Source organism: Conger conger, chromosome 1, assembly GCF_963514075.1.
Source record: "Conger conger chromosome 1, fConCon1.1, whole genome shotgun sequence".
In the NCBI taxonomy this organism is placed as follows: Eukaryota; Metazoa; Chordata; class Actinopteri; order Anguilliformes; family Congridae; genus Conger; species Conger conger.
In genome coordinates, this window is record NC_083760.1 from 63,657,396 (window position 1) to 63,669,638 (window position 12,243).

The 12,243-nt window shown below is 49.5% G+C and overlaps 1 protein-coding gene across 1 annotated transcript in view; it reads left to right on the forward strand.

Moving 5' to 3' along the window:
- Positions 1-12,243, forward strand: part of scap (SREBF chaperone) — a 30,135-nt gene that overhangs the window by 10,166 nt on the left and 7,726 nt on the right. The window contains exons 6-18 of the mRNA XM_061242461.1: positions 257-353; positions 735-907; positions 2,022-2,148; positions 2,871-2,983; positions 3,077-3,171; positions 4,558-4,656; positions 4,744-4,956; positions 5,871-6,232; positions 7,510-7,674; positions 9,691-9,892; positions 10,579-10,694; positions 11,147-11,642; positions 12,051-12,136. Coding sequence (XP_061098445.1) covers positions 257-353; positions 735-907; positions 2,022-2,148; positions 2,871-2,983; positions 3,077-3,171; positions 4,558-4,656; positions 4,744-4,956; positions 5,871-6,232; positions 7,510-7,674; positions 9,691-9,892; positions 10,579-10,694; positions 11,147-11,642; positions 12,051-12,136 — 2,344 coding nt within the window. The remainder of the gene's footprint in view (positions 1-256; positions 354-734; positions 908-2,021; positions 2,149-2,870; positions 2,984-3,076; positions 3,172-4,557; positions 4,657-4,743; positions 4,957-5,870; positions 6,233-7,509; positions 7,675-9,690; positions 9,893-10,578; positions 10,695-11,146; positions 11,643-12,050; positions 12,137-12,243) is intronic.

The window sequence follows — 12,243 nt, forward strand, 5'->3', positions numbered from 1 at the left end:
TGCAGGGTGTGATGGAGGATGTGATCGTGGGTGAGATGCAGGGTGTGATGGAGGGTGAGATGAAGAAAGGGGAACAGAAAGCATAAAGGACATGGTGGAGGGAGTGAAGTTGGGGCCTTACGGCCACTACCATAAGACACAAAACAAATTTCTATCGGTGCAAACGCTGCCCTTTTGATTGATGCCGTGTGTATGGGCATATGTGCGTTCCAGCTTGTGGTGTTGGACTGCGCTGACGTGTTCTTTGGCATTTCAGATCTGCTGTTCGGCGTCCCGGGGAAGCTCAGTCTCTACAGCAGGAAGCGGGTGGTCAGCTACACCATCACCATGGCCCTCAGCAGCTACGACGCCAGGTGTGTGTGTGGCCAATCACATTCTGTCTTTTCAGCATTCCTGTTCCTGTGCACTGACGTGGGGTAACAGGGCCTGTGTGCACTGACGTGGGGTAACAGAGCCTGTGTGCACTGACGTGGGGTAACAGAGCCTGTGTGCACTGACGTGGGGTAACAGACCCTGTGTGCTCTGACGTGGGGTAACAGAGCCTGTGTGCACTGACGTGGGGTAACAGACCCTGTGGGCACTGACGTGGGGTAACAGACCCTGTGGGCACTGACGTGGGGTAACAGAACCTGTGTGCACTGACGTGGGGTAACAGCCTGATGTAGTGTCCTTGTACAGGACATGCAGTGTCTGCAGGATATGTGCAGGTTTATGGATCTGCGCCCTCCCTGCAGGTTCCTGGGCAGTCTGCGGGCCCGTCTGAAGCAGCTGCACCCCTCACTCAACTGCAGCCTGCGGGAGGACCACCTGGTGCACGTGCACTTCAAAGAGGAGATCGGCATCGCAGAGCTCATCCCCCTGGTCACCACCTACATCATCCTGTTCGCCTACATCTACTTCTCCACGCGTACGAGGCCTCCTCTCACTCTCTCTCCCCTCCGGGGCCCAGTCCTCCTGCGATAGTCTCGCTCTCCCCACATCTCTCCTTTCCCCCTCCTTCACTCACTCGCTCCCTCGCTTCGACAGAGCTGCTCTCTGCCTTTTCCGATTTCCTCTCTCCCTCAGTCCTTTTCACCTCACTTTACCTCTCTCCCTCTTTCTCTCCGTTCTCATGCATATCCCCAGTTTTCTGACATCTAACCCCGAGCTGCCTCGTCCCTCCCTCTTTCTCTCTTTCCGTCCTTTTCACACTCAGGCATTCACTCGGAGCCAGTGTGTGAAAAGGCCTCTTTCTCCCTCACGCTCACACCACAGACTCGGACACACCCACATTCAGCTGGCCACACATTCTCCCTGTACTGGCTCGCTGTCCTTTTGTTCTCTCCCTCCCCCCCTTCATCTTTCTGTTCCCCGCTCTCTTTCTCTCATTCTCTCTGTCTCTCTTTCTTACGGTCTCTCTTTCCATCTCTGTCTCACTCTGTCTCTCAATCTCTGTCTCACTCTGTCTCTCTGTCTCTCCATCTCTGTCTCACTGTGTCTCTCCATCTCTGTCTCACTGTGTCTCTCCATCTCTGTCTCACTGTGTCTCTCCATCTCTGTCTCACTGTGTCTGTCTCTCTCTGTCTCTCTGTCTCTCTGTCTCTCTGTCTCTCTGTCTCTCTGTCTCTCTGTCTCTCTGTCTCTCTGTCTCTGTCTCTCTCTCTCTGTCTCCTCACCCTCTCCCAGTCTGTGTGGCTGTGAAGTCAGACTCCGGGTGAGCTGTACTGTCAGGGCAGGCCCTCCTGGCTGTGCAGTCGGGGTGCAGGTGCCAGGTACCCCCGCAGTGGGCTCCAGACACAGGGACCCGTGTGAAACGGGCCGGCCATGCCAGGATTAGCCAACGCGCTAAGTTTTGATTGTACCCTGTCCAAGGCTGTACAAGTCTGGCCAAGGGATTAGCTAAAGCACAGGATATTCACCAGCAAGAATTTTTACAGATAAGGCTAAATCGCTGCCAACATAAGCTTTCAGACCCAAATTATTGTGCTCGTGTGCGTGTGTGCGCGCATATGTCTGTAACACACAGTCTTTCTCCACCACAGGCAAGATTGACATGGTGAAGTCTAAATGGGGTCTGGCCCTCGCTGCTGTGGTAACGGTGCTCAGCTCCCTCCTCATGTCTGTGGGGTTGTGCACCCTCTTTGGCCTGACGCCCACGCTGAATGGGGGGTAAGTGTTCAGGCTGGCACACTTAGGGGGCCAGGGGGGGGCTTGGGGGGGCTTGGGGGGGGGTCACAGAGGACACAGTCTAAGACTATAAAGTACCCTGGGAAAGCGCTCCCATATCCAACACTAGCTGCATCGATTCTCAGACCAGAACCTCTAACCCCCCTCAGGCCATTCCTGCAATATTACCCACCTCCTGTTTGGCCTCCAATCACAGCTGCCCTTGATTTTTAGCCAACATTTCATGCGGCATTAATTTCTAACTGATTTTGTTTCTGACTGCATTGGTATTGATTTGGCGCTGTGAGGGTTAATGGGATGTGTGAGTGGCGGGTTAATGTGTAACCGCGGTCAGTGGGGCACTGTGTAAAGGAAAGGACCTTCCCTGAGTGGAGCAGTAGATGCAGGGATTGGGGGCTCCTGTAGAGATGTACTGTAGGCCTGTGGAGTGCATGCAGAGACGGTGGCGTTGCAGGCTCACCCTATACGCTGGTTCACAGCAAGGGTCCACCAGACTGCCCGATAACCAGCACACGCACAAGACTGCTCTGTTCAGATAAATGTGTGTTATCAGAAATTCTTTGTGTCTGCTGCAATAATTTGCTGACATGAGCCCTGTTATACAAAATAACTAATGTGTTCAAAGTGTAGATTTTTATTATCTCTGTGACCTAATTCCTTCACCGTTCTCTCTCTTTCTCTGACTATCTCTCCCTCTCTCTCAGGGAGATCTTCCCCTATCTGGTAGTTGTCATTGGGCTGGAGAATGTGTTGGTCCTTACCAAGTCGGTGGTGTCGACACCTGTGGACCTGGAGGTCAAACTGCGCATTGCCCAGGGTGAGCAGCTTGTGTAGCTGTGCCTGCAGATACAGGGATAATTACGATCACCAGTGTTTTGTCATGTCCCATGATGCCCTGCTCTCTCTGCAGGCCTGAGCAACGAGAGCTGGTCTATCATGAAGAACATGGCCACGGAGCTGGGCATCATCATCATTGGCTACTTCACACTGGTGCCTGCCATCCAGGTATTGCACACAAGCACACACACATGCAGTGCAGTGCGTAAGTATTTGGACTGTGATATGATGTGGTACAATTTCTGTTTGGCTCCGTACTCGAGCACATTGGATGGATTGAAGTAAAACAATTAATTTGAGGTTAGAGCGCAGACTGTCCCCTTTAATTTGAGGGTATTTCAAGGGTCCCATTTGGAGTCTCTTATTTCTGTTATAAGTGCTGGCAATTGTCAGCATGAGGCCCAGAGTTAAAGTGGAAGTCAAGTAAGCCATTATGTGGAAACAAAAAATAAACCAGTCCGTGACATAGGCAAAATGATAGACTTACGGAAACAAACTGTTTGGAACATTATTAAGAAGAAACGGAGAGCACGGGTGTGCATTTTGGATCATTGCCTTGCTGTAGGATGAAGCACCGGCCAATGAGTCTGGAGGCATTTGATTGAACTTTAGTAGATACGAGGCTTCGGTACCCTTCAAAATTCATTCTGCAGCTGCTATCAGCAGTTACATTATCAATGAAGGCAAGGGAGCCAGCACCTGTGGCAGCCATACGTGCCCATTATATCTCATAGTCTTGGTCTCATTTGTCCACAAGACAAATTCTTTCTCTGCAGAACTCTGCAGGCTCTTTTAGATGCTGCTTAACGAACTAACTTGGCCGTCCTGTTTTTGCAGCTAACTAGTGGTTTACATCTTGCAGTGTAACCTCTGTAGGTATTATTAAGCCATCTATGGAGAGTAGTCACTGACACATCTACACCTGCCTCCCGAAGAGTGTTTCTGATCTGTCAGACAGGCGTTTGCGGGCGTTTTTCTTCATTATAGCCATCAACTGTAGAGGTCTTCCTTGGCCTACCAGCCCCTTTGCAATTACTGAGCTCAAAAGTGCTCTCTCTCTTCTTAATGATGTTCCAAACCATTTATTTAGGTCGGCCTATGTCTCTTAATGCTTTTTCACAGTCTCATAATGGCTTCCTTGACTCATGTTGTTATGTTGACAAACGCCAATAACAGACTCAAAAGCCAATGAAAAGCCTATAATCAAGACTAGATACTGAAAGCGTTCTGATACCTGTACCCAGGAAACAATTGAATACATCAGACTAATCAGAAATGGCTGAGAAGCCAACTATCCAATTTCTTTTTGTCCCCTATAATGGGTGGGGACTATGTATAAGAAGGCATGTAATTACTGTACACATCACCTGCTGTGGATGTAAAAACTTAAATGTGATAATCTGCACTTTAACCTCATATGCATGGTTTCATTTCAAATCCATTGTACCATTGTTCAAATACTTATGGACTTCACTGTGTATGTGCACATAGGCGCACACACAAAAATGTCCCATTGCCATGTCTTAATGTGACCATCTGTCCGTCTGTCCTCAGGAGTTCTGTCTATTTGCTGTGGTGGGCCTGGTCTCTGATTTCTTCCTCCAGATGTTCTTCTTCACCACAGTGCTGTCCATTGACATCCGCCGCATGGAGGTGAGTCATTAGAGCCGGTATAACTCCCCCATCTGGCCCAGGTGGCCCAGCACTGACTGACTGCCTCTCCCCTCTCCCACCCCTCAGCTGGCAGATCTGAACAGGCGACTACCGGCCGAGGCAGGGATGCCCCCCCCCAAACCGGGTCCCCTCCGCCCCCGCGAGGCCCCTCCACCTCCCCGGCCCTCCCCCCACACCATCACTCTGCAAACCCCCGCCTTCCGCAACCTGCGCCTTCCCAAGAGGCTGAGGGTGGTGTACTTCCTGGCACGCACACGTCTGGCCCAGCGCATCATCATGGTAAGCCCTGTGCCGCGGCTGCCCAACCCTGCTCCTGGAGGTCTACCGTCCTGCAGGTCTTCATTCCAACTCTACTTGGCACACCTACTGGTCTACTGTCCTGCAGGTCTTCATTTCAACTCTAATTGGCTCACCTACAGGTCTACCGTCCTGTAGGTCTTCATTTCAACTCTAATTGGCTCACCTACAGGTCTACTGTCCTGTAGGTCTTCATTTCAATTCTACTTGGCTCACCTACAGGTGTACCGTCCTGTAGGTCTTCATTTCAACTCTACTCTGCACACCTTATTCTACTAATTTCAAGCTCAAGAAGATCTCTCGCTGTTCAAAGAGGTGCATTTTGTAGAGCACCAGGAACGGGGTTGGGCTGCTCTGGTGTAAACGGACACATCTCAGAACCCACACTCATCACCTAACACTGCCCTCAGCAGCCTGGTTCTTCTTCATTCTCTCAGCCCCCAGAGCCAGCGCTTTCTGTTCATTACTGGAGATGCCAGCCGGCTGACCCACTTACACGGTTCTGCACTGTCTGTGCTCGTCCCAGAGGAAGCCTTTCTGTCATCTCTGGCCAAACTCATGAACTTGTTTAGTTCAGTCAGGGGAGCGATACGCTTCACATCGAGAGGTTTATACTGAGTACTGTTTATAGTTGGCCTGAGGATTCAAACACAGCCTAATGTCAGAACAGGTAAACTGCTTCATACTTTCTCTGTGATTAACTTTTTGGTGAAGAGATACGATGCACTTCCACCTCTCCTGGTTTGCTGTGGAATTAGCCGCACCTTTGTGAATGTGAGTGGAGTATCCCTGTATCGTATGAGGAGTAGGCCTGTGGGGGTGTTTGTGTCCCTGTTGGATGTTCTGACCGTGGGAAAGCTGCTGCTCCTGTCTCAGGTTTGCTTGTCCCGCCGCAGGTCGGCACGGTGATTTGGATTGGGATCCTGCTCTACACGGATCCGGCGGGGCTGGGCACCTACCTGGCGGCCCAGGTGTCGGAGCAGAGCCCCCTGGGAGAGGCAGGGCTCCCGCACATGGGCGTGGCCCCCGTGTTCCCCGGCGGGGACCCCACCAGCACTCTGAGCGTCCTGCCGGCCCCCGAGCCCACCCCCCTCCCCGAAAACCAGTCCCAGGGCCACGGGCCCCCCGGACCCGTCCGCTCCGTCCCCACTAACGCACAGATCAGCTGGGGCCCGGAGGACGAGGAGGTGTGGAGGCGCCTGTCCTTCCGCCACTGGCCCTCCCTCTTCAGCTACTACAACATCACCCTGGCCAAGAGGTGGGCGAGCGGCGTTTCCCTGCCATGCTTCTGTTAGTTAGCACGTAGTGGAGACCTCGGTGATGCTGTTGTGTGTTTCTGGTGCTCTTGGCATGCTTAATTCTATCCTGCACGTTTGCATTCTACATTCATCTGTGCTGTGGGCATTGCTGCTCTGAGTTAGCCTGTGTCGCTTGTGCTGGTGCACTGTGTTAGCCTGTGTCGTGTTTTATGTGTGCTGGTGCACTGTGTTAGCCTGTGTTGTGTGTTATGTGTGCTGGTGCACTGTGTTAGCCTGTGTCGTTTGTGCTGGTGCACTGTGTTAGCCTGTGTCGTTTGTGCTGGTGCTCAAATGTGATTAGGGATGGGATGGTATGAAAGTGTCAGGGCATAAATGATTTTGGTTTAGGGTATTATTTTGGTATGATTAAAATATGCCGAAAATCTTTTAAAATTACCCAAACGTACAGAAATCACTTCACTTTTTACAAGTATAGGCTACTGGCTCTCTTCAGCCACAGGGCTGAACAAAAATAATAAACCAGGATCGTGCAGAGACTATGGCAGAAGCCCTTTGGTTGTGGATGATAAAATGGGCTGCATGAAATGTGCGGGAGGCGTGCGCTGCTCACAAAGGAGAAATACATAATTCCAGAGGAACTGGAAAAACACGCAAGCACAACACAAGTGTGTCTAATACAGAGCTCACAAGTTGAGTAGGGCTCCTCCATGCTACGCTACGCTAGCTGACTGTTGCTGGCAGAGTGGGGTGCATGGGGGAGGTGCTCCCCTTGTGGCTTTGAAAAGTAAAATGGCTATACTAACTATAGTGAAGACAAGAAGGTTGTTGGCTTACTTTCATTTATGCTGGATTATATTTAGTTATATCGTTTTTTTTTGAGGCGTCATGGTATTCACAGTAATAAACTTTTGTGGCGGTGTCATTATTGTCAGTGTATTTTACGGAGATATATTGTCAAAACCGTCCAATCCCTCATTTGTGTTCATTTGTACTTCGGGAAAGTTTCTTTTTCCCTGTGAATATCAGTTGTGTTCATGTGTATTAGAGCTGTGTGTGTGTGTGTGTGTGTCTATTAGAGTATTGTGTTATATGTGTATTGAGCTGTGTGTGTGTATTAGAATGTAGGTATATGTGTATTGAGCTGTGTGTGTATTAGAGTATAGTTATGTGTATTGAGCTGTGTGTGTATTAGAGTATAGTTATGTGTATTGAGCTGTGTGTGTATTAGAGTATAGTTATATGTGTATTGAGCATTGTGTTTCTGGCTGTGCTGCAGGTACATCAGCATCCTGCCTGTTATTCCTGTGACGCTCCATCTGAGCCCCCAGGAGGCTCTGGAGACACGCCACCCCCAGGACACCCGCCACTCTCCCCGGCCCGAGCTCAGCCTGCCCCCTGGCCCACATGGGACCATCCTACAGACAGACCTCACTCTGTACAAGTCAGTATCTCCCCCTGTATGAATGGTATCATGCGCAAACACATAGCACACCATCCATACACAGGAACACCCACAGAATAACCCCGCTGTGGACACATTACACCATTTCACACACACTGACATGTACAGACATGTCCGCTTTCAGACACAAAAAACGCTTAAATACACACACGCACACCTTCCTTTTCTAACATATTGACCCAGAAAGCGCTCGCTCTGTTTTAGTGCTTTAGATGAAGCGATCAGTGGTGAATAGGGAATTATCTGGTTGACATTTCACTATTCCCAACACAGGGCAAAGTCCCTTTTGTATGCAAAGCCTTGTGTTTCTGCCTTTTCTTATCGGCGCTCTAGCTTCCTGCATGTCTGCAGATAACCTGCCTGATCTGCCCTGCCTCTGGCTGCGATGACACAATGGGCTGGAAACAGGTTATTGCGGCTGGGGGGGGGGGGGTTCAGAAAGAGGCGTTGCAGTCTTTAAGCTGTCAGTCGCTTCGAAGAAGTTGCTGGAAGAACGCCCTTAGGGCTACTGAAGCATCTGGTGGCCAAGTGTATCCCACACTCCTCCACCCAGAATATGTGTTGAGTGGAATCTGAGCTCACTGAGAGATGGGGAAACGCAGGCCCTGTGCTAGCTTAAACGAGTCATGCAGCTGCGTAGATGTTTATCTGAGAGGGCGAGGGAGAGTGAGATCGGTTTCTTTTCTCTACTGTCTTGCCTGCGCGCTCCCTCTCTTTATCTGAGGGTGGGATACGCTTTCACTACAGACAAATATTGACAACCGTGTCCATTGCCCGCCCACTCCTGTGGCTGATTGGCCGATAGCCTGCTCGTAAGATTTCAGTTGGTTAGGTGATGTCACTCCAGGAGTGGTAGATGGATTTTTTTGGGGGTGAGTAATCATCAGGGTGAAATTCGAAAGCACAATGAAGGCCACATGTAGTTTCACCGTGCTTCCCACGTGTAGCCTAACGGTATGGCTTATACAATGCGGTCCATTTAATATTGCCGTTTTTAATGTGTGTGTATAATCTGTACCTGTGTGGCTTTAAAGATAAAAGCACACTACAGAAACTAATTTCACAGTTTATTTACTGTTCTAAGATGAAGGTCGTTCAAAGTGCGTTGTTGGATAGTATTTCTAATTGAGGGTTCAGGAAGGGTCAGATTTTCAAGGCCACTGAAAAGCAGGCAGATGAAGGACACTAATATTGCTTATTCAGCTACCCAAGAAATTCTTATTCAGTTGCCAGGAAAAGGGCCCAGCCAACATTGTTCTCATTTAAGTAATCCTTGACCCTTAATCAGCCATCTCGCTCCATGAGAAGTGATCTTTGTTGTGCGGTAATGCTCATGTCTAGCAGAACTGCCTTTTGATCATTCAAACATGCCTTTTCTCATCCTTTTAACAAGTGCATCTTCAGAAGCTATTTCTGGAGTCTGCACTACCGCTGACTACCGCCATGTCCAGTTTAATTATCAGAATATAATTTGATAATTTATTTATTTTCCCACATGATTATTCAGTGCTGAATGACATTAACAGAACATTTGAACAGAAATGGAGCCGTTGTTCATGTTGCTTTAACACCCCCGTGTCCAGCAGTGTATATTCACCCAAAATAGTTACAGCCACATTTAATCAGCCTTTGCCATCCATCCATTTCATATACTCCCTCAGACCTCAATTTGAGCCTGCACGGGTCAGGGAGAGTATTATTGCCGTTTGCAGATTTGCCACAAGAGGGCAGTAATCACGCCTCTGAAACAAACAGCATACAGTAACCTGTGTTCAAACTGTAATGCCAAACGGATTCAGCACAGAGCTTTGTACCAGTCATGCCAGCCATATATGAGTCATGCAGACTGTATTATATTCAGTGCAGGCAGCTCCTGCCTTGCAGGGCTCCAGGAATGGGAGCAGGGTTTAATCTGTGGTTGAATCAGTATGAATGGTGTTGAACATGGTTGATACTCCTTTGGGCACAGGACCATGTTATCCATGTCCCCTCCAGGGTTGCGGCTCTGGGTCTTGCTGCAGGAGTGATCCTTGTCCTCCTGCTCTTCTGCCTGTACCGGGTGCTCTGTCCCCGCAACTACGGGCAGAACGGGGTGCCCCACGGCCGCCGTCGCCGCGGCGACCTGCCCTGTGATGACTACGGGTACTCGCCTCCCGTCAGTGAAATCTCGCCTCTGCTGCTTCGTGGGCATAGCATGGTATGATGCGTCCATACACACACACACACACACACACACACACACACACACACTCCTACACACTCGCACACATGCACACATGCACTCCCATACCTGTTTTTATCTCATGGCACTGCTTGTTCAATGCTATTACTAATGAAGTTCATTGGTCTCATTATTATATTTCACACTGTTCAACAGTAGCCGTACAACAAACTTCTTTAACACTATAAACTAGGCTGTTTTTTTAATTTTATTTATATATACTTCAAGAACCACCATTACAGACAGCATTGATTTCTGCATCCGCAGCAACCTATTTTCATAAAGATTATGAAAAAGGGAAAAATGTGTTGAAGCATATTACAGGCACACTGAGTAGTTAAATTTTGCAGGCACTAAAAATTGCTGTAATTAAAGAAATACAAAGTGTAATTTAAGAAACGTAACTTTTACACACACATGGTCTCCTCTTACTCATAAATTCCACAGAGGACACAGATCTTTGGTGATTTACAATGACCAGCACCTGCCTATTTTCAGTTGGGTGTTTTTTGTGAAAACAATTCAGGAAATGTCTATTGTATTTACAGTGTTGAAGTAATTTTCATTTTAAAGTCAAACACCCAATTGCATTGGTTCTAGCCTTTGTAGTGTTAGTGTTAATGTTAATGTAAGTGACTCGTTCACCCTTCTCTTGTGTTCAGGATATTGAGTGTCTGGCCAGTGATGGGATGCTGCTGGCCAGCTGTTGCTTGGCGGGACAGATCCGCGTGTGGGACGCACAGACAGGGGACTGTCTGACTCTCATCCCAAACCACGGGTAACACCCCTTTATATGAGCTATACTCCATATACTCACATCCCCGGTCTGCTAACCAGGACTTTAGCCTGCAACTCTCCTGGTATCTGCCATGTCTGTCTGTAGCCACAATAGTTGAACATCTTGAGACGGCATTACAGATTATGTTAAATGGTGTTGAATTGGATAGTGTTTTTCTGTTATTGTAGCTGTACTTTGTCAGCTTGTGTGTGCCCCATAGTGGCTCTGTCTCAGTATGTCTCAGCATCTCCTGTATATCTTCTAGTGTCTGTCTTCAGTCTATCTAATGGTGTCTCTCAGTGTGTCTCGTGGTACCTCTGTGTGTCTAATGGTGTCTCTCTGTGTGTCTCGTGGTACCTCTGTGTGTCTAATGGTGTCTCTCTGTGTGTCTCGTGGTACCTCTGTGTGTCTAATGGAGCCTCTCTGTATGTCTCATGGTGTATCTGTGTCAGTCTGCGCAGGTGCAACAGCAGTGGATGCTGGGAGCAGAACTGCTGGGATGCGGTTGGTCTGGCTGAGCCAGAGAGCCTGGCTGGAGTGGAGGGGCTGGAGATGGACGGGGCTCTGGTGGGGGCTGACGGAGCGGGCTACCCCCTGCGGAGGAGGGCCACCCCGTCACGCCCCACCCTGTTCATAGACCAGCCTGACCTCACGCCCCTCATCGATACCAACTTCGGCAAGCAGCCCCCGTCCCAGGCGCTGCCCGACTCCGGGTTCGATTTCGGGGGTCTGGTGGAGCGCGCTTATCAGGAGCATGAGCCTTCGCCCGCCCTGGGGTTCCCTCCGTCGCCCCCGGCGACCCAGCAGAGACGCCGCAGCCTGGGGGACTCCCCGATTCTGCCCCCGGACCGCCCGTCCCCCAGCCCTCCGGACTGGGACAGCTCTGTGTGGGCCATGGAGCTCAGGGGAAACCTCATCGCAGCAGGGAGGAGCAGCGGCAAGCTGGAGGTGAGTGTGTGAGTGTGTGAGTGTGTGAGTGAGTGTGTGAGTGAGTGTGTTTTTTTTTGCATGGGTGTTGCTTCCTGTGGTTGAAGTGATGGATCTAATGTGTTATCTGTGGCGGTTTGGTGTCTATTGGTACATGTGTGCATGTTGCTAAACGGATGTGCTAGTGAATTATAATTGCACTGGTCTGTGTGTTTATGTACTACTACTGATATGCACTATCAGTGGATTGGAGTGTGTGTATAGTTGTGGTGGCCTGTACATGTGTGTAGTTGTAGTGGATTCCCGTGTGTGTGTGTAATTGTAGTGTTTGTAGTTTTATGTGTGTAGATGTAGTGTGCGGGTGTTTGTAGTTGTAGTGTGTTAATACAGTAAATGTGTAAGCATGCTCTTGTCTGTTCCCTGCGGCAGCTGTGGGACGCAGTAGAGGGCAGTCTGCGGTGCAGTAATGAAGACGGTGTGTCAGGGATCACAGCGCTGGCCTTCCTTAATAACAGGTAAGCACACACACACACACACACAGGCACCACACATGTACGCTTGAAGTACACAGAGGGGATATGATGGTCTTTGGACTGATTGACTGATGCTCTTGTTATGCTGC